Consider the following 23470-nt stretch of genomic DNA (forward strand, 5'->3'; position numbering starts at 1 on the left):
CTTGGCTCTGATGCTTGGCAGGTTTCCCACCGGTCAAAAAACTACCACTCTAATCTTTTCCCATAGCAACACCTAAGACTGCCCTCTCTTTCTCTTTTCATTCTAAGTGTCCTTCAAGATCAGGCCAACTTTCCCAAGGGCGCCCAGCATTACCCACAAACTCTTTAGCCGACTAATTAAGATAGCAGGGGCCAAAATGTGATTAGTCTGTGCTCTTCGCTCAAGAAAACTACAATGTCATCAAGGAAAATAGGTAAAATTCACAGCGTGATCAATACTCTATAAAAAAATGTGTGTTCTGGGATAGTTAGAACTGCACATGCATGAAAAGAAGACTTAAAGCAGAACTGGCTGCTAAAGTATTTTGTGTCTCAACCTAAAATGGCCAAAATCTACAGCAGCAGGTAAAGGACTTGAAGCCCCTGCAGTTAACCTCCATGAAAATCTTGGTTTATGGTGGTGGGAGGATTTATGTCAGATACCACTGAGACGATAAAATATGATCCATGGACGATTTGAGCGATAGGTCCATGTGTTTGAAGGATTATCAGACAGCAGAATCCTGCACAATGGTTTAGAAAACTATGAAGCACTTTACAATAGTGGAAAATTGTCACAGCATTTTATCCTTGGCTGCGAAAATCGCTGAGTAAACCGTGAAAATGCACAGCTCAGGTTACAAATGACTCTGTGTTGAACTTTGGCCAATGCAGTGCCAAGAATTGCATTGTAGCGAAAGGTGAATGTGGTAAATTGTATTTGCTGGATGGACTTGAATTTTTTTTTTTTTTTTGTAGCAGACAGATAGATGAGAAATACTCTTAACACAGTAAAGATAAAGCTTAGCACAAAGACTGTAAACAGGGTAACACAATCTTGGTACTGTCTAATGGAATTCACAGGAATTAATACACACAATAGATACTACTTCTGATTTAGACTACATACATTTTTTTTTTAGACTCACAGTGACCTTGACCTTTGACCGATGAAATCAAACAAGTTATTGTGTGAGTCCAAGTGAAAGAAGAAATTCCCTAAAGGCAGACCCGAAATATCAAATACAAACGGCCCAAAAACATTTTGTGTGAGGCCAAAGTGTCGTGAGCTTTGACCACCCGAATGGAATCAAGTCGAGCCAAAGTGAATGTTCTTCTTAAATACAAAGAAATTCCATTCCAACATATTCTGGTACAGCCTTCAAGGACAATTTAGGATTCAGTATCTTCCCAAAGGTCACTTCCGCATGATGACAGGAGGAGCCAAAGACTGACCCTATGACCTTCTGATTAGTGGTTGACCCGCTGTACCTCCTGAGTAACACAGAGTTACATAATCTTCCTGCATTGGACATCACTTTTCTCTGGTAAACTGCATCAAACCAGAAGAATAATCGGCATACGTGATAAAGTGCGGTGAAGCAGCTCATTACAACCCTTAGCTTGGACAGGACTGTGGTTTAACCTTGTATGGATTTATTTTGACAACCAATGTGCGTTAAGAAGGAAGGAAGAAACCGCAATGATATGAGGGGGGGGGGGGGGGGGGGACTTGCAGACATAGAAGAAGTGACAGAGGGAGAGAATGACAACAAATTGATCACAGACGTGGGAAGAGGAAGTGGGATTGGTGGTACAGCTGGTGTAAGATGCCATAAGAGAATAAGAGTCAAAAGTGCCCATCCATGGAGTTCCCTGCAGCATTCATCGAGTTCATGACCTCCTGCAGTTCATTGGGTCAGCACAGCTTTATTTAGACAGCACGAAAACCATCATTACTGACTAGTTACTCATAAAAGTTTGTTTCCCAACCCGGATTAGGCATCTTCACTTGACAGCCAAACAAGCTGTAGCAGCCAATTCTTTCCCACATAAATATGCTGCTAAAAAACAGAGCTACACACAGTCCAACTTATTTCAAACCATTGACGGATCCAATAAAATTCTAAAGGAAACCTGGGATCTCTCTTTGTCTGGTCTGAAACGCTGCTGACTGAGCGGACTTGGTGATACTACACCTCCTCTGTGGAGCCACACACTGAGCGAGGTCTTGGCATTGTCAGCTATGTTATTGAAATAAGGTGCATCTTCTTCCCTATAGAAACCACAATGAGGATGTTTCTTTGGGGATTTCTCTTATCAAAAAAACAATAACGATGTTGTTTAGATGTGGCCATGTGTCTCACAGCGGATCTTTCCTCTTTTCTTTCCTGTCACAGAAGAATGAAAGGAAATCTTCTCCCAGGGAAACTCAGAGAGCTTGTCACAGTACGAGCACATCCAGCTCTTTGTGTTTCAAGGAGAAAAGCTGCCAAAATGAAATTATAATCAAAGCAGAATACTTGAATAGGACTGAAGTGGCTCATGATGACAATACATGTAAGCCTTAAATAAATCGATATTCCGCTCCTTAGCACAGGTCACCCTGGACACACTGCCTGCATTGTGTGTGTGTGTGGTGGTCACAAACCATCTGGTAAGACCTATTAAAGGCCATTTTGTGATTGTATTGTAATCAAATAGCCCTTGACTGCTGGGACGTGCAGGTGTAAATGCACCAAAGAGGTGTTGAGGACTGATTGAGATCCAATCAAACCAATCACCTGCAGAGGTGACTGCATTTATCACAACAAGTGTAACAGATGTCAATGAGTGTGATGCAATTGCCCAGATAATACAACAGTGTGTGGAAATAACAAAATCACACAGCAGCTTGCAGCCAGTAACAGGTCCACACACAAGGTAGTCCTTTCCTCTGTCCTCATTGCAGCTTCCACTTTCTCCTATTCTTCTTTTCTGTATTTCTTTTGTTTGTTATTTTTTATAGACCCATGCAAACAACGGGAGGATGTACCGTGAGCTGGATAGAACCATCAAATCTTCACCTGGTGTAAATGTTATGAGGTTAAAATCATATCCTGAATACCAAAAGCATCTAAATGCCAGGTGCACATGGGGTCTTGGTTTCCATTTCAGTGGATATATCAACAGGTTAGAGTGGCCACACAGTGGACGTGAGAGGCATCATGTTCCTTCCTCCCGGTACATTAGATAAAACTGATGCTTTTCACCACAGTTTCAATGTGACATGTTTCATATAAGTACTTCAGTTCGATTTGTTCAAGCAGAACTGCATTTCTTTTGACAGAAGAACTAATAGATTTATCATGAAGGCAAACTTTAGAATAATCTATTTTTTTTCACAACTAAAAGAACTGACTCCTTTTAAACTGAAGTATACACCATTATCATATTCCAGCATTTCAAGTATAATTATATTTATTATCTATGTCATATCAATTCATTCCACTGTGACCAAAGTGTTGATTAAAAGGTATTTACAGTATACATGAGTCAAACGATACTGGGCTTTGGAAATCTGAAATACAGAAGACTGTGTCGAGCTGCACAGTCACCTCCTCACACACACACACACACACACACACACACACACACACACACACACACACACACACACACACACAAACACACACAGTCACATACGTAAAAGTGTGCACCTTGGTCCCCCAGACAGTGCTATTGAAGTCCTTAATCAAGACTAATGTGGAATGTCCTATACGCCCACCATTACTCATTTGAAGCTATAGCCTACTGTGCCATTGATCAATGCTATACATCAAAGCATTCGCTGCTAGCACACGTCTGCCCAGCTCTGTTTGCACAGTACAACCAGTAAAGCCTTAAATATTGCAAGTGACAGGGCCATACCACTGGTAAAAAGAAAACATATAGTCCTGAAAAAAGATTTTTCCATTTCAAGAATGTCACACCTGGAATGTGGAAAAAGAAGTAAATATAGGTAAATGCAAAAAGAGGCTGATCTTAGTAACTTTCCATTGAGCTGCTTGAACTTGTGGTGAAACCTACAAGTGACAAAATGTCATTGAAATATAGAAGACCTTCACTCACTGTGTACACTATATTATTTTCATTCAGACAGTTTGATCACATTGGATTGAAAGGACAGAGAAGAAGTGGCCTCTATCAGCCGGGGAAATCAAATTCAGCCCAAGCAAACAGACTCTCTTACGTGGACACATTATTCAAACTGGGAATATGTTCACATTTTGTGTACTGTATGTTACCTATGGGATCGTTCCCCTCACACATACACGTACCGACAGTGGACCCCTGCTGATTTCTCTCCTCTGGCTGATCTGCACTTGTCCTGCTGGAGCCAAGTTTTTTCCTGGGACAGAGCCAAGCAGCTAACAAACAGCAGCGTATTAATTGGATCTGGAAGCGTATTTATAGGTGAGGACCAAGATCATTTCACATTGGAACAGGTGCGTTCTGCCAAATGTGCCAACTACACCAGGTCAGCAGATTTGAGCGGAAAAAAAGATTAGCCTTCTCAAAAAAAATCTGCCATTACTCATCACAAAGAGGGAGTGCTTACTGAGTGCTTGAGTTCAGATCTATTCACTTTCAGAACCACAACATTTAATCATTAATTCACCATTTTATTTAGGGTTTCACTTCGATATAATCACCACATTTCTCTCTTAGAAAGTTAAATAACTTCCAAACTGTGTATGTTGACTAATATATTCAAACATTAAATGCAAATTTGAAAGTTACATGTGTTTAGGACAGAATTAATTTAATGTTAAGAAACTTTAAGATCTGGATGATATTGAAGGACTTTAAGAATCTGAACACTGCTTGGCTCCTTGAAACATCACAATGACTGGAGATATTTCTGAAGCTGAAGAGGAGCTGCACAAGAATCAGTGCGAACATCCCCACAGAGTTCCATTAAGACACAGACTTATTCCTAATATGCAGCCCTGCGGCATTAAACATGGAGAGTGGCATGAAAAATAAGATGCCACTATGAGGAATATTCAATGAAGTGAGTGTGGACGGGTAAAAATAAAAGAAATGCATTTGCGTCCCACACCTATAAGTGTCGCCAGATATAAAGTATTACTGTAAAATATTCAGAGTAATCTCAAATAGAATGGATTCAGTCTCGACAGAACAAGCACACACACACACACACACACACACACACACACAAAGGTCAGAGACCACCTGTTCCGAGCTGCCTCAACTGGTGGAGCAATATCAGAGGACACATCTGGCCTGACAGGGAACAGGCCGGATGGGAAAGGCAGCACGCTCCTGTGCCTCCAGCTGGTGACAGATGACTCACAGCTGATGCTGAGGGTCATTAGAGGTCACACAGAGAATGGAGAATGGAGTGGTCAGTGTTAAGCAAGGTTATTTGTCCCTCCTAAAAAAATAGTTTGTCGAAATAGCCTCGTTAAATCTTTCTAATAGTGGTTTCAGATTTGTAATATTTCAGAGTTGGTTTTTAGGTGTTAGATGCAAAGAGAGAATTAATAATAATCCACTCGTCCTTCCATCCGTCCCCTATACCAGCTGTCCAGGCCGTGTCCAGTGTCAACATACAAGAAAAAACAGCGATGCTCACCTAAGGACAATTTAAAGTGTCCAGCTCACCTAACCTGCATGTCTGTGTGCTGTGGGAGGAAGCTGGAGTATCCACAGGAAACCCACAGAGACACTGGCAGCTGATGTGAATGAGGATGAACATATGAGTCATCATAGTTTCATCCCTGACAGTAGTTTGTGTATTTTCAAACTCTCTCTGAGAGTCTGCAGTTTTCCCACGGGGAAACATACACCTGACATTTTACAGGAAAAAGACACCTGTCAGCTCAATATGTGTCGAGCTTTTACTTTTATACCTAACATTAGATTTAGCTGCGGGCAGCCTCAAACTTACGGTGCACTTGAATTCAAAGTGTTGCCTCCAGATGCTGCCATCTTCATTGGACATAGTTTGCATGTAGCTTCATTAATATTATCAGGTTCCCTTTTAGCAGCGAGGTTAATCCAAAACATCCCCCATCCAACTCTCCTCTCTTCTATTATGTGACACTTTTAGTTTACAATTCATCATCCCACTAGTATTTTATAAATTGGGACTCATTTGATGAACATGGGCACCAACGCTGATACAGGACAAAGGGGTTTAATCCCATGCCATCCCTGGTCAGCGACACCATCTTTCTTGTGATTCTAAATTTCCCCTCATGTAACCCCGCCTTTACACCAATCTTCACGAAACAGTTTGTGCATCTACATGTTTATGAACTCCACATGACACCCACCCCTCGTTTCACAGTTCACTGTGTTATTTTCCGCAGTCTGGAGCGGGAGAGGAGTGATGAGAGGAGAGAGAGCGAAGGAGGGGAGGACAAGCATGTCTTCAGAGCATCTCTTCTGCCTTATTCTTTATCAGCTTTCATCTCTCGGCCCTTCAGAGAGACTGAACCATAAAACAGTCCAATCACTAGGGGACATATTATTTTCTCCCTCCTTGAATACACTATAGCATTGCCCATACCCATACAACTTCTCCTCCTCTTTCATATACTGTATAACTCCAGCCAGCCATAGCTGAGAGCTTGGGTTTATCTGTTGGCTGCGTGTGATTACCATAATGAATATCTAGTTTCCTCTGTCATGGTGCACGTGATGAGTGTGAGGAGAGAATGAAAATGGATCAGGGGAGAACTCACTCATTTTTGTCCAGAAACAGGATCAGCTGTTCACCTTCGGCACGTACCAGCAGCTGTAGTGACGCAGGAAAACTCTGAAACACAGAAAGATGAGAGGAGCGTTGAGGTGGTGCCCGGATCTCACCCATCCTGTATGGATCAGCATGTGTGTCATGCTTCACCACACACAACCCCCCCCCCCACACACACACACACTGGCTGTGCACAAGGCAGGATGCGGCAAGGCACAATGGTGTTAGAGGAACAGGAAGAACGCTTCCACATCCTGCACTTCCCAAGTCTGAATGACGCAAAAGTAGGAACATTGAATTAGTTTCAAAACTTAACCAACCAACAACTCAAGAGATTTTCATGACATTAAATTAAATTTTTGATGTTACCACAAAAAAAATGGGTTTCACCATAACAGCCGGGACGAAAAATCACGATTTTAAATATCACTTTTTGTTACAAGGAATTGTTACAATACACAAACTTTTCATTTAACATAAGGGAAATCTGGATACTGTTTGATTGAAAAATCTTATGGAAGTGCAGGAACAAAAGTGACACTGTGTCACTGATTCACAGCCTCAGGAGGGTCATGAAGGTGATGCAGGAGACTTTTGTTGTCCAGTTTTGAGACATTCCATAGATTTAAACCTAAATCAAATCTCTAAAGGGCCATCCCCTTGGAATTGCTTTAAGATTGACTTTTCAGAAAGGAGTCACCCGAGTGCAGCGGCGCCTTTGCAGCGGATTCATGCATCGTAGCCAGCAGACCGAAAGAATCGGTCAGAGGTGCACAGTGAGGAATTTATGTATCATCACTTGATATTTCAGACATACTGTGTCCTTTTCCCTCTGACATTTTCTTATGTCTTCTGACCGATGCCCTCAGGCCAACGCTTCTTCATTGCAAACGGCCAGCGGCTTCATCGGAGAGTCTGTGGCTGCGAGTACGTGTGTGTGTGTGTGTGTGTGTGTGTATGTGTGTGTGTGTGTGTGTGTGTGGAGAGCTGATGTCATATCTCAGGTCCAGCAAAGACTGTAAGTAATGATTCTGCAGGGCTTTATGACTCCTTGATAACCTTCCATTGGCACGAGCAGCAGCTAAATAAATCTGTTATCCAGGGGAGGTTTGAGTCAATGCAGTCTCTGATAAGACAATCACCGGCTGCCTTGGCGGTCAGTTTAATTTGGAAGGGGTCGTTTTGTAGATAACTCTCTCTATATCCCCTCAGCTAGAATGCCTTGTGTCAGCAGTGTATGATGGATAAACATGTCCGATGCACGTGAAATAATGAGCTGCATAATTAACTCCATAAAAAATACAACTTTAATTTCCCTCAAGCATATGTGACATGTTTGTGATCGACACTTTATGTAATTAACATCACTGCCCTTCCCTTACTGACCGAATGACTTTGAGAAAGGAGCTTACGGCTGGAATAAAAAAAGAAAAGGAAAAAAAAACCTCTCAGATGGTGTTTTCCCTGCATGAGGAAAAAAAACTGGTGGATTTCTCATATGGTTTTACAACACCTACACATTTCCCTTCTCTGGAAAAGCTTCCTTAAGTTGTGGTGGGGGATGCCAAATTTCAAACATGCTCTTTTCCAGCTGTGGTCGGTGGGAGAGTCTGGATTTCCCCGTTTGTGAACACAAGTAGGAAGTCCAGGGAAGGGCGGATTTGACTGTACATGCTACATAATATTAAATTCACCATATATCTTATAGTGATATAAGATATATCTAATGGTTCCCAAACTTTTCAGCCCACAACTTTCCAAATAGTTGTGGCAGAGACCTGCAGCACACATTTTCTCAAAGAATATTGATTTGAGCAAGTTGACAAAAAAATAGATTTTCTTCTTGTGGTGCTGTGAATTTACTTGCTGCAAAAACACCTCAGAGGTCGCAAGGAGATAAAGGCAATCAGGAGACTGATGATTATTTGCATAGTTTTATTTTAAATTAAATAGGATGATTTAGCTTTTGGCAGGGCGGATCCAGGGGTCACTGGCCGGAGCTGAAATCTGATTTGCTTCTTAAGTGCTCCTCTTCTATCAGTAGTCTTAAAAACAAGTCACTTAACTAGTTTCGAGAATCACTGTCTTATAGCACAGGAAAGAAAGGACACAATCTAAATGCTCCTGACTCTTTCACTGTCGCGTTGGTATAATTAGTTCTGACCTGTGTATCTGTTGAAAAGGCTGCGTCGTTTTCAGGAATAATTTCACAGTATGCATCACCCACGGGGCAGAATCTCATTCAGCACAGAACAGCGGACAGGCTCAGAACAAAGGAGAGGGAGCGAGACCACAACAGAGAGGATAAATAGAGCTGAGGAATGGAAAGTCCCGACTAAAGGAAAATCCAGCAATGGGAAGAGAAGGCAACATGGGAGGAAACCATACACTGTGGTTTGGTCAAACTGAGAGCCAGACATCTTTATTTGGCTGAGGCAGCAAATGCCCATAAGCTAGTAGTGCTGCTGAGTGACCTTGTGAGTATTTACCCCGGGTGTAAGCTGGCTGAGAGGTCTGCGCTCCTTCCCCTTCAGCAGCAGCGGCACGGTGGTCCCACGGCGTTCCTGTTTGTTTGCCTCCCCTCCCTGTTCGGCCTGGTTTGGACTACCTGTCAGAGGATCATCAGCACAGATTCATTTGACACGAACGACGGAATCCAACAACCCACACACACACACATACACAATTCACAGATTCAGTGGATTTGGTTAAAATAGCCTGAAAAACAAAGACGTCAGCAATATGGGTCAAAACAGTCCTGTAATGTCCTCAATAATTCAAGGGCTACAATAATGTTTCATACAGAGAAAAAAATCGTGCAACAAAGACAGAGGAGCTTCAGAAACACGACACAGCACTATTAAAGATTGTGCACTGTGCTGCTGAGGAAGGGTAAAAGCTCACTCTGGTTCCTGTGAGGAGACGTGCTATCCCCCAAAGGGCTTCTGCAATAGGACCACAGCCACAGACACAGCATCCATAATAGATGCTCTCACCAAGTTCATAAGGAACTTTATGATATGTCCAGACAGGAGTTTAAAAAAACAACAGGCGCTATGAAAATGTCTTTTCCATTCCTGCATTTTTGCTTCTATCTTTGCCTCTTTTGTTTAGTTTGATGTAGGTCAGACGCGGCCAATGCAGTCTGCTGCTTTCCTTCTGTTTCCTTCTCCTTTCCACTTTAACCACTGATCATTTTACTAAACTCTTAATCTCTTACTGAAGTCAAATTAAAATCTATTAGCATGCAGGCTGCACTTACATTAAACACAGAGGAGAGAGCTGACATTTGAGCAGTTGAAATACGGCTCACAATTCTTTCATTTGGTTAATTTGCAAATCTGGTAAGTATTCCTTGGTAAGTTGTCAGTCCAGTGTCAGTGCTGCTCAAGTGACTGTGTCATGTCACAAAGATTAAACGTCCTCGACTAAGAATAATTAATTAAAGTTAACATTGATGTATAATCAGTTAGAATGGAACTCAGTAGGCTCTTAATAAAAAACACTTTCAGTCAAGCTGCACCAAATTGCAATCACTCATAAATATAAGTCCCCTCATGTACGATTTCGAAATTATTCCAAGCATTTGATTTTACATAATGTTCTGTAACAACAAACAAAAACATTTTTTTTTTCATATTATTGCATATCAAACCACAAACAGTTGTATCTTCGGTCTCTAGCTTCAAGCAGAATGTGGGAATTGCCGCCACACAACTCCCTCTGCGCCCTTAGTGTCTCTCTCCCTGCTTCTCCCAACACACAGCTGAGGCTGTCCCCACTCCCACGGCCCTACTCAGCATGTCTGTACTGTAGCATGCCCGGAAGGCATCCTGTGAAGCCCAATAGCTGTTACACACGGAGAGGAGCAGTGGAGAGGGAGCGCACGGGAAGTGGAAGAGAGGAGAGGTTGTTTGAGGTTTCCACACTCCTGCTATCACCAGAGGAAAACAGAGTGGCCGAGCCGCTGTTTGCTGTGCATCTCCAGACGCTGCCTGTTCCCTAATCCCCTGAGACTCGCACGAAGAGCATCAGTGTCTGCATGTGCATGTGTGTCATCACACAGGGTGAAATGAGAGTTCAGTGGTACACGGAGACGCAGCACCACACTGATACTGCACGTTTTGTTTACCCTTCTTTCTCACTGGAGATGTCTTAATTTTTTAAGCGCTCTGATGTTTCCTTTCTTTGAAGATGAAATCCAGCCACGATCCAGCCACAACCACTGCATTTCTCACAACTTCAAACAGCCTGTAACGGCAGTTTGCCCCGTCCTCTCAGCGTGGCCGTGACTCTCCATTTATCCACAGTGCATAATAAACTAACAAGGGCATAAAAGGGACCTCCTACATTTAATGGGGTATTTGAACATGTGCCGTCGGTGGTTTGTTGGTTTTAGTTGTGCATGAAAATCGTGTTAGACAGACTGAGCAGCATGACTGAGACCACAGGCTGAGGCTAAAGTGCCATTAAATAGGGGCCGTAAAAAGAAAAGTGAGGCAGACATCTTGTTAATAAAAGACTTCTGCACTTCCAATGGTGTCCTTCGCACTTCATTTAGATCTCCCAGATACTGAATGAGCTTGGGCTAATTAAACCAAACCGATTCAGGGAGGAGACTGCGCCTTACAAACAAACTCGCTCAAAAGACATGTCCTCCGAACCACATCTGAGGGAAAACGCTGTTTATAGCTGTTCTGAAAAGCCACAGTTGTTTGTTCACATGGCAAACCAATGAAAAAAAGTTTGACGGTAAAGAAATTGAAGAGCAAAGTTCAATTCTGCATAATTTCTCATCTCTGGCATGAATTGGGTAAACAAGTCTGGACGATTTCCTAAATTTTCCATAGAGGCTGTAAATGAGAACACAACTGTTTGGGTCAGTTACGCCGAACACTTTCCTGAAGGTTTCCCGTCATGTCCAACCAATAAGGACCCTATGAAAAAGTTCAAACCCTCCAAAAATAATACAAATATCTCAGGATGAACAAGAGGTGTCATGCACTTGGTCACTCTCCTGCTTCATTCTTTGTATGTGAAAGCCCAACAAATGTCTAGACCAGATGGTGCATATTTGGATTGAGTCTGAAAGGTTCCACTATATATTGTTGGAGTAGCGTCCTCCCGGCCTCAATCATTTAACAATCCGACAAGCATTTTGGTTTGAAGCACACTGACCCCTCAAGTGTGTAAATCAAGTGTGTTTGTGCCTCAGTATAACTTGGACAGAGATTAAAGTTTTTGAGCAACATCTGTCAATGCTCCCCTAAAAACCCAGTCATTGCTGTACCCTGAAAAGAGGCATTGCATTCAAACAGCAAAGACGTATGACGTTCACGATCATTCTCGTGGGCTTCCTCCTCTTTGGGAGTCTTTGAAATTCAAACTAAAACTGGGTTAATGCCATTTGTTTTCTGGAGAGTATCTTGATTGCTAAGCCAACCACAGTTGTATCCCCATATTGGACACAAGGGAGCGTCGGCTGCGGGTCGTAAAAAAAGTTCCACTTGGCAGCCGAAGACATCTTTCCCCACAGTCTCTCTTAAAATAGCCTCACAAACCCGCTCTCTTTTAAATCCTTCTCAAATTTTGAAGATCTGAGTGGCAATTTTTTTTTTTCCTGCCATTTTTGCATTCCATGCCTAGCGTGAGTTCCACTGCTAATTAACCGGTTGGTAATGTGAATTCAAACAGGACCTAAGGTTCACTTTGCTCCGCAGGGAAATGACACAACACTATAAACAAACACAATGAGCTGCAATTACTTCTGTCAAACGGAGGGCACTGTTGAGCTCAGGTCAAATATCGACCTCGTTATGTATACAGTATGTTACCTGCTGCACCGCAGTGATTTCCTGAGGACTTTCACATTTATTTGCATATTTTTTTATGGGAGAAGGTTGAACATACAATGAACATGTTGTGATTAAAGCGAGGGAACTGTGTGCATGTTGAAAGATGCATTTGTGGAGGGTCATTTGCATTTCTCTTAGCCTGTAGTAGAAACAGAATATGCTGCTTTGCATTCACACATTATACTGTGTCTGTTCAATCAGCAACGCAACCACTGAGTCCCTCTCTTAAGATGCACCAGAGTAAAGGATGTAAGCAAGGTTAAAGCAGGCGGAGGAAGGACGTGCTAATCCATAGGCGAGGTGTTCAGAGACAACAAGACGGTTAACCTGACCGTAATGAAACCTTCTGCAATCTGGATAGAATTAAATAACATTAGCATATAAACGATGTACAACATAATGTGTAGTTCGTGGAAAAGAAAAAAGGGTTGTTGATGTCCATATGTTAATGCCGACAGCTGCGTCTAACTTATTCAGTGTTTACCTAACCTTTACTCGGAGTCGGCTCCAAACTAATTGACCCCATGTCAGAGATGTCATCAGTGTTCCCCACCACTCTTCAAATGGTTGTCAAAGATTTTCTTTGGAGAAGAATAAAAACATTGATTTCAATTTAGTATAAAAGTTCCCTCTTGACATTAGAAATAAAATAATAATCTAATCACAAAATGCTACTAAATGTCACATTTCTTGTTACAGGCTGTTTCAGAGATCAAGAATAAACTTTTAAACTACACTTTTAGAGCAATATGAATAGAAAGTCCAGAAAGTGCTCGCAAAATATTTAACTCTAGTTCCATGACAACTGAGAAAACTCTGTCTGCTTGTGAATTTTAAAGGATTTGATCGAAAGCTCCAGAAAAGCTGCCAAATAGATCAAATGGTCAGATTACTTTGTCAATATTAGTTGCACTTTCAAATTAGTTTGGTAAAGTGGTTTTAACTAAAGTCGATGATGATTTGGCCTATTAAATCATTGGCCTATTAAATAAGAAGAAAAACGCAGTTTCCTGAAGAAGATGATGTCTTTAAAATGCATATTTTTGTAATTGTATTGACTTTTCACACATCGGAGAGTAAAACAAAAACAGAAAATATTCACATTTGAGAAGCAGGAGCAGCAGAGTTTTTGACACTTTGGCAAAAAAATATACAAATAAACAGACTAAAGTATTCTATTATCAAGATGGAAGCAGAATCAATTTCTGAAAAGCAGCCAAAGGAAGGAGACAACAGGTGAAATAGTTGAAGATGTTTTATGGTGTTGATGCTTTCTGAATATTAAATTCTAACACTGTCCGATGCCTGTATTAAACATTGTCAAAGTCAGATGTCTCATGCTGCAAACAGCCAGATGACCTCTAAGACATGACTCGCTCTTCACCACACAGGTCTGGTCTCAACAGCTTTCAACTGAGGTCAAATGTAAATACAGGGAAACACAACGGGGCCCTGGAGACGTGACTTTTCAGTTTCTCATCACAGAGAACCGACCTTTATTAACAGCGGATCAGACGATAAAATCCTGATTATGGATTCGGTAATGGGGAGATTAATGTTCAATACCTGCACTGCATACGTATACCCCCCCCCCCCAGCCTCTAATCACATCCCTGAGATTTATCTGCCGATCCCCTCAAAAGATGAATCTCTGCCAATAGTGATTTACTGAAAAAGCTAAAAAACCCAAGATGAAGGACGAATGTCTTTTAAAAAATGCTGACAAGCATCACACAGCGGAGGGGAGTCCAACTTGCAGCTGGATTGGATTTGGAATCTGGATATAACCCAGAACCATTTGTGGGAGTGCCCATTATTCTGATCATACATATTGATCGCAAAAAGACAAGGTATTGATCCGAGCTTTAGGTGTATGACACCACTGCATAGATGAGAAATAGGTGTTGTTATAATTGTGGACAGGTTTGCCCTTTCATGCAAATGCTGGTTAGATTTTCTGAACCTATCAAAGACACAAGATATACAAAATAGGGGAAACCTCTGCTTTGTTTTCTTCTAGTGTAAAATCTGTACTGAAATTTCTGTTGAGAAAGGCTTCAAACGAGGTTTTGATTCACATTTTACAATGTGTGGGACAATTTTTGGCCAATGCACAATGACCTCTTTTAGCATTATCGTTACTTGAAAGTAAATTCTGTGCAAGTGAATTCTGTGATTTAATATTCATCCTTTTGTGTGTGTAAGAACAAAAGCTAATGTTTGGCTGATTTGAGCTTTCGAAATGAAATTGAAACCCCCTTACTATCTGAGAAAAGGGGTCTTTGGTACTTGGTATACCAACAACAATATCTAATATTCCATTTAGTACATTTCAGACATGAAAAGAGCAGGGTTTTCTACAGCTGACACAAAGTCCCTGGGGGTTGCACATGAGACAACCATCTGAGAAAGAGAAGAATTTGAAGAAATTAAGTACAAAAGGAGTGCTTTGATCCAAGTGCAGATCTTAGTGACTTTGGTGTTTTCATAGTTCAGATGCCCCAGCTTCCAAATGCTCTCACCTAACAAATAAGAGGATTAAAGATGCTTACATGTTTTCATCTTTTAGGTCCAAGTGGAAAAAAGGAGCTCAGCAATCACCTTATTAGAGTTTTTTGTACACATCCAATTACCGATTCTGTATGAAAACCCCAGGGACCCACATAGAGCAGTGGGTGATCCATTCAAAAACACACCCTGATCCTGCACATTTTAAAAAGACAGTGGAACAAACAACAACATACACTAAGAGGTCGCTCCATTAGAACATGGTTGCCTCCGCTGAGGAGGTGATGTCTTCAGCTCTGTCCCTTTATCTTTGTTTGTAAGCAAAATCACGCAAAACCATGATGTTATTTTTATCACTTTCTTTGACATTTCAAGATAGGATGTTTTTTTTTGTGTTCTTTTTTTAATTTATATTTTTACTGATTTCCCAAAGAATAATTCATGGGTTTCGATGGAAGAAACTTAATTATATTCAGAAAACTGATATGAATGTGTGCAATTTTACATGTGCAAAGTTCTACTGAGTATTCTAGTTAAAGATATGGAATAGTTTCCTCACTGCTAGGAGACAATAATAGCCACTTATAGCTTGAGATATTTCATGCCTTTCTTTAATTCACTAGCCTATTGGGCTCTATATTTCTCCTCAGTACAGCAGAACAGTGGAATAATCTGCCCACAAATTGGAAATTGAGTGTGTCACAGAGCATATTTTAAGTGCCCTTAAAGAAAAGTACCACTGGGACCAAGACTGAATGTTGACACCGCTACCCCCCGACCTGCTCTTCATTAGCCACTTAAATGCTGCTGGTATTGTCTTGGCTTGCTCTCTTCTTATTGTTCAGTTCTTTATCCTGTGTTAATGACTATAAGACATTATTTTGTTTTAATGTCTGTAATTTTTTTTTTTTAATACATTACTATATGGGCTTTTAATTATCTAAAACATGCACTCATTCATTCAGTCATGCTTCACCTACATTGCTCCCTTAGTAACAAAGAGCCTGTAATAGAGATGGAGAATGAGGCTGTTCTGAATTCCAGTACAGCTCATCTCAACAGAGCCGTTCCTGGAAGTCAGAACTTCTCCTGCAACATCAAATCAACAGCAGGACCGCCGAGGCTGTGCTGACATTTATCTCATTAGCAAGAAGTGTGAGTCATCCAGACAAAGAGAGAGACATCACAATTATCTTTAGGAGTTTATACAGTGTAACCGTTGGGTCTGAGCCTGGGGTACCCTTTCATAACAAGCACGTTCCTCCAGCACATCAAACACACTGGTTTACAATTACTCACGTTCAAAGTCTCCTGATGAATCCTTTGATTCATTCACTCTGCTGCTGCCATAGTTAAGTTCATCTCGAATACGCTGTTCTTGCAAAAGTGGAGATATTAAAAGCAACTTTAAAGAAGAGGCTCCTTCAAGTGATAAAATATTTCATCAAATAATAAATCATGTGCAATAAACCGTGAAACACGTACAAGCGTCTTTTCTCTGCAGAGAGTAAATGTATATTTCATTTAAGCGTTTCATCTTGAGCGGCATAATGAACTGGCTCGCATGGCAGCAAGGTCTCCTGTTGTTCGTGTTCATGTTCTGCGGCAATGAGATGGAAATTACAGGATGTTCACTGACAAGACACTGGCCAGAGCTGTAATTTTCAGGCACTTCAATGTTCAAAGGCAAAGTTTGAAAGGGCTCTTCACTAATGATATCACATTTTGTGTAGACTGATTAAGAAACAGAATCAGAAGGGATTCTATGAAATGATTCTTCTCCTTGACTCAATGAATAGATTTTTTTCGGCTTTCAGATTTTCTTTTTTTCTCAAATGTAAATATTTTCTCAAGCAGCAATATTTGAGTAGAAACTGTAGAGTTTTGATGCACAGAAAAGGGAAAATGTTGCATAGCTGTGCCGACAATAAATCATTTTGTTATCAAGATTGTAAGTCTGCAACCATGCAAGCAGCTTTGTACCGTATTTCAAGTTATTTAACCTATTGGTGTGTCGCCAGAAGAAAAGTCATAAGATCACTAATTTAATTAGACTACTTTGTCTTCTGGGCACCACATTTTGTGTTCCCATACCTTCATGGGAACACAAAATAAATACAAAATAAAACAAAACTAGAACGGCACTCAGTAGAAAGCATAATCCTCCTAAATTTAATCGAGCCACACACTTGGATATCAGAACCCTTACTATGCCTTATTTTTTCCCTCAAGACCCATTAAGTATTTACTGTTAAAATGTCAAAAACAAATTTGCCATTTTCAGAAGAAGATTTCATGGAAATTTGTTGTGTAATTTTTGCATAATCCTGATGACAAACCAACCGACCAACAAAGAAACAAACACGTGTTAACCTCTTGGTGGAGGTTAGAAAAAACGTCCTCCAGTGACCAAGATAGTGTTATTTTTCACAAATATTCCAAATATTAAAGTTGAAAAACAGAACAACACACTCAATAATGGTTACACTATTGATTGAATATCTCAAAATTTGAGTGTAATTCTTTCCAAAAACATTTTTTACAAAGCATTTTACTATGATATCATTAGTGTTACATCACTCAAAGTTTACAGCAACATTTCAACAACGAACATCTACATTCGGCATCTTTCCTCTGCTCAAGTTAAACAATGATGGAGTATTTTTTCCAGTCCTGCACTCTGGTATAAAGTTGGCCAAATCTAGAGACAGCCGATATTCACAGTGGGTGAGACCAGAGTGAGAAACAGAGAGAAAATGGGACTGAGGAGCACACTGAGAAACTAAGAGTACCAGAGCCTTTTCGCAGGAGTTCAGAATTTAAGTGCCCTCATTGCCTCATTTCAACAATCCCTCCTCTATCAACTTCCTCATCGCTGTCTTTCCCCTGTGATGACACACAGGACTAATTAGAGCTTAAATTGAGAAGGTGTTAATCCTGGATGTGGGAACCCCCAAATCCATTCCTGACAGAGCCGCCCGTTATTGGCCTTAAAGAGTAAACTCTAAGGTCAACGGCTCACAGTGGAAGAATGGTAATAAGAGTCTTCTCGGGGTGGGGTGGTGAGATTTACTTGAGTCCCATTTCCATCCTGTGGGAGCAACAGTGGAAAAGCCAATTCCCATCTTGTCCGGTACAGATTTGGGCATTATGTTTCAGAGCTACGGGGATTTGGTTTTGTAGGATTTGGGGATTTACAGGAAGTTATCACACATGCTTGGTCACCTAACGGCCGTTAGTGAGGGACACAGGGTTCAACGAATATGGATTTATAACCAAGCTAATAGCAGAGTACTGTGGATGGCAATGTCAGTCAGTCCTGATCCAACAAGTTCTGGTTGTGTTACCAGAAAGTTTGTACAAACGTTCATGGTCCTCAAAGGATAAAAATGAATGACTTCTGCTCCTCTGTTTATGATTTGAGTGAAATGACTTAAATAATGTTGGATGGAATGTCATGAAATAAAGTACTGAAATTAATGTCCCTTTCAGGATACACTGTAAAATATTCGAAGATTTACTGACTTTTCCTCTCATGGCGATCTGTCCAGGGTGTAACCTGCCTCTCACCCAGGTTCAACTGGCACTGGCTACCTTAGCGATGGATGGAATTGAATTCTACAGGATCTATACAAGGAGGCCAGGCTGAGAAAGTTGGCAGAAACTGCGGAGCTTCACCCTCAGACATTTGCTTTCACACATGCACTTCCTCCAGAGCAAATACAAAGGAACTGCAGAGTCCAGTGCATTTCTGAAAGCAGCTTTACACACACCCCCACACACACATTTAAAGATCAAGAGGTCCCAAATTGCTGCAGGCACAGCACCAGCAACCTCTGCCTCACAGGTCTTCCTTCACAAAAGGTGCTCGCTTGATATAATATTCTCTGAAAACAGCTTCTATTCCCTCAATCAAAAGCTCCCATAAACCATAAAGGCTGGCGGATTAAGAGCATGCCTGGACTGCAGTCAACAATGTCTCTCAGTAAATACTCCAACACAGAGGTGTGATGACCTTTCTGTTTTGAAATCAGTCATGTAGGACGACCCGGTGCTGTGCAGCTGTGTGTGTCAAACCCAAATCATGTTGTTGCATCCCTCCACTTTCTTGTTCTCTCCTCACTCTCATCTAAGTGAATCCTAACAATTCTTAAAGAATGGGGCTCTGTCAAAAAACAACAACGAGCAATCACCTTTTTCCAGAATTTACGTCTCTCCTCTGGAAGCCAAATATGCCCAGTTTATTCTGCAACACCTGAAGCCTCTCATTCATTTTAAATGTGAAAACTGCGTGTGTGTTCCCCTCGCAAATCAAATATCTGCCTGCATCCTGCACTGTAGCATCCATATCAACAGCTTGCTGTTCGCAGATAAGATGTGACAGCAGAGACTCCCTGTTTCTTTCCTACTCTACATCTATTCATTATTCCTTTCTTGGGCGATATTTTTTTCCTTCATCTCAGAGAAAATTGTCTGTCCCACAAAAATATCTGCGCTTCACAGGAAGTATGACACATTCAATCACTGGTGGTTAATGGATGAGCGGTGGGTGACTGCCTTCGCACCTGTCTCTTTGGACTCTTTGTTCCGTGAAGGATGATGCAGATTGGGGGTGGGGGGGTAAAGCAACCACCTATTGCGACAATGACTGACCACTGTCTGACTGCGAGTGGTCAAACTAACCAAGATTTATTTTCTCAAAGCTTTACAATACATCTCTCACATAACCCATTTTCTGACATTTTCCGGAGTTTGCCTTTAACATTTAAAGAACGCAGCAGGACATTATCCGAGACACACTTGTTCACAACAGGACAATGTCCAGAGCCTTTAGGTGAGGGGTGGCGTCTGGGTAGAGCCGGAAGGAGGCAGCACAGGATGGATGAACTCCTCTGTGGAAATCATGTATTTTTCATCGTCTTTCCTGGTTGACATCTTCATTTGTGTCTTTTAAATGTATGGCTCCTCTTATACAACCAGAGACAGTGTTTGCTTCTTTGTTTTTCAGTTTTTCAGCTTTGTTGTGTGTTTTCGAAACGGGAACTTCAGGAACATGCCAGAGCTTCAGCACATGTCTGAAAGCAGCTACACTGTCTTTCCTTGTCTCACTCATGATTATCTGGCATTACTGCATTACTCCATGTGATAGTTTCTCAGATTATCACACAGCAGTATGGACCTCTAGTGCCATCTCATAACATCGGCTTATCTATTATATCCGCACTCCTGACATCCTCGGGCAGAGGGTAACGTTGTGAGCAAGATGAGGCTAAATCACACTGATGCTATAATGACCAGTGGTGCTTAACAGGGTGAGACGTTTCTAACCGTGTCTGTTGTTCCCTCGTTGCCAACAAATCAATGCAAGTCTGTCCTCAAAATGTCAAAGCGACAGTCACCCCGGGGGGTTTGAAAGAGTGAGGTTCTTTTCTAAATGTCTTTTTTTGTTGTTGTTTTACTCAGCGATACAACAGACGGGAGGAAGAGTATGACTTACACTCTCGAAAACTATGCTGAGAGGTGGGTGATGCTCCTCAGAGACCCACACAAGTGTATGTGTGTGAATTTCTTTGTGTTTCAGGGCACTCGGGGCAGGTATTATTCTCCTCTCCGCCGGTTTGTTTAGACAACACAGACGTTCTAATCTTTCTAATTAATTCTGTCTGATACTGCGGTCTGACCAGATGATTTCCTCAAATCGAATCCAGGTCGTTTGCCTCTGTCTGTAATTATTTATTGAGTTTCCTCTGCCCTGAAACTAAAAAGATCAGATTCCCAGAAAAACATTTGATATGCAGAAGAGACACAAAGGCTGAAATCGCACTGATGCATTTTAAACTGAAATGCATCATCTCGGCTACATTTATGCCAGTTTTATAAGCTCCAAAAACTGAGAACTTGGTAAATACTGCAGGCCAAGTTTTTTCTCCTTCACAGCATTTTCTGCAACTAAGCAACTAACTGCAGTCAGTCTATTTCCTGTTTACACATGTATGCCCAGTGTACATTAATGGTCATGTGATTTTTGTTATTATAGGACGTCGTTAGTTTTACTACAAAATTTCAGAATACAATTGAGTCCTGAAGGTTGATAGCACTTCATTTGAGATTTCACAGTTGTTTGGTCGGATGCACTCAATAGTCCAGTCTTGTCCTGGCCGATGTTCTCTATTGTCGGATCATCCTATGTCAACCTGATTAACTGCCAATAGCTGATGGGGGGGGTTACACTACATGCTGAGTCAAATTCGTCCGTCTAACTCTCTCTGGGGAGTCATGTGGAAACAGCTGTTTATGGCTTGCGGCGATCTCTCACCATCTCTTGTTGACTGGAATTAAGGCCTGAAGTTTTATTCACAGCCACAGAAATGAAAAGGAAAAAGATGCATATAAAGTCGTGAAATTATATTTGGGCAAATGAAATGACTATTATGAATACATAATAAAAGACAACGAGGAATATGTCATCTTGACATTGAGCTTTCAGCAATCGCTCTGACCCCCGATGATCGTCAAGATAATGTACGATCACCACAAGTCATAAATTACATTTTTGGAAACCTAATAAGCAGATGGCCAATCTAACTACTAAGTTAGATTTTATATTAGATATTTTTAAAAATTGATAGTGCACCAACATGTTTACATAAAACAAGAATTGAATCTTTTTCAAGAATCACTCAATAAGCTCAATCTTTATAAAACCGGATGGATTCTTTTGGGTTTTTCTGAATAACATGTATCAGGGACTAACCAACATTTACCCAGGGTTAGACAATATGATGAGTAAATGATCATAAGGCACAGATGGATGTCACAATGTTGTGAAGTCCATGAGAACAATTTCACTTTCCTCTGAAACCAACCTAACTGTATCCTTGAGGATACAATGAGTAGTGCAGAATTACTGGCTTCAGAACCAGGATATACTCATTCTGATACTTTTAAAATCCTTCCAGACGAAGTTCCTTTAATCCGACACATCACTTACTTCAGATACTGCTAACACAACACAATTTTTGAATTTTATCCAGGTACCCAATTGCAACTGAGTGCTGGCCCACTCAAAAGTCTGGTGGCATCAGATGACCGAATGTCAGTTGGCTCTTGTCCATCGATGGCTGCCAGATTTGGAGTTTCTGAGTGTGCAAACTTGTGCAGATTCGCGCTGAGAATGTGTTTCAGTTAGCAGCACTCATGCTAACTTTGGGCAGGCATCAGATCAAGGCACTGGCCCAAGTACGGCTGATTCTGGCACTGCTTTCCCCACAAATCTGGCTAAAGTCAGGCGACCAGTTGTACCGGATTTAGGCCACTATTCATCCAAGCTATACTTGGCTTTGCACCCAGCATATACCCTGGGCTGCCTGTTACATGATATTCTGTTCTATCTGTTAATCCGTCTTTCTGCTATATTTCAACCTATTTATTTATTACTTTAAAATTAGGCAACAGTCCCTTTAATATTGCAGGGCATGTTTTCTGATCTGATGCCCCTGACTGCAGGATGAATCCTTCCGACAGTTCCTTCCAAAACTGTAACAAATCACTGTTTTCTTGTCTTGTTAGGTTGTGGTTAGAGTTTGGTTAGGTTCTGACACAAAAACAGCTTGATAAGGTTACAAAAACATCATGATTTGGGTTTAAAACAACTTAAAGGTTAAAAATGGTGAATGATCGGTCATGGTCAAGAGAAATAGACAAGACTGTCACTAGTAAATGGGAAAAATAGAGCGATTTATTAATCCTCTCAGCATCCAGACTTTTCTAACCAGCCCTTTGTAGCGTCAGAATACTTTCTACAGTGCCACACCTTCAACAAGACCCATAATTCTTACAGTCACTACAGGAATCTATTACTTAAATGTAAACATGTGATGCTTACGGACGTTATCTGACATGACTGACACTGTTATTTTTCTGGTGAAGACAGATTCTAGTTGGATCCCTGGTAATGTAATCAATTAAAGGTACTGTATGTGCATATAGTTCATTTTATTTTTGGTCGTACTGCTTGCCCGCATCACGTCTCTGAATAACATATTATACAAACCCACCATGCTAGGTTTAAATTAAAAGCTCAACTACAAAAAAAGTCAATATGCCTAGCTGGGACAACTGCTTTTTATCTACAGCTCCCGTTATCTCATTAAAAAATAACAACAGAGTTGGGAAGTAAAAGAAGTTTTCCTTTTATTTCTATATCTATTTATACATAAATAGATCCAAACAACATTTTAGGAGAACTCTGGGAGATGCTGTAGTGTATTCTCCACCAAGGTGGATGGAGGCTATGACAAACATTTCAAAGAGAGGCTGAAGTCAATATCCTGCTGACATCAAAGAGCTGGTACATACTGCCCTATTTCAATATTCACACTACCCCATAAAACTATTTATACTCCCCGCGTTCATATATCAGCGAAGCCTCTGAGTGAGAGCTTTAATGACCCCTCACTGAGATGATATGAGCGGTAAACATCTCCCGAACTGCATCTTTCTACCTGTCATGGAGTGTTTCA

At 41.0% G+C, this 23470-nt stretch overlaps 1 protein-coding gene across 1 annotated transcript in view; it reads right to left on the reverse strand.

Annotated features, from left to right (window-relative positions):
* The window catches only part of adam12b (ADAM metallopeptidase domain 12b), a 77514-nt gene that overhangs the window by 51153 nt on the left and 2891 nt on the right, over nt 1-23470 (reverse strand). The window contains 3 exon segments of the mRNA XM_061087433.1: nt 6575-6648; nt 9075-9193; nt 10368-10390. Of these exon segments, the coding sequence (XP_060943416.1) occupies nt 6575-6648; nt 9075-9193; nt 10368-10390 (216 nt within the window).

The sequence above is a fragment of the Limanda limanda genome, chromosome 15 (assembly GCF_963576545.1).
Source record: "Limanda limanda chromosome 15, fLimLim1.1, whole genome shotgun sequence".
Taxonomy (NCBI): Eukaryota; Metazoa; Chordata; class Actinopteri; order Pleuronectiformes; family Pleuronectidae; genus Limanda; species Limanda limanda.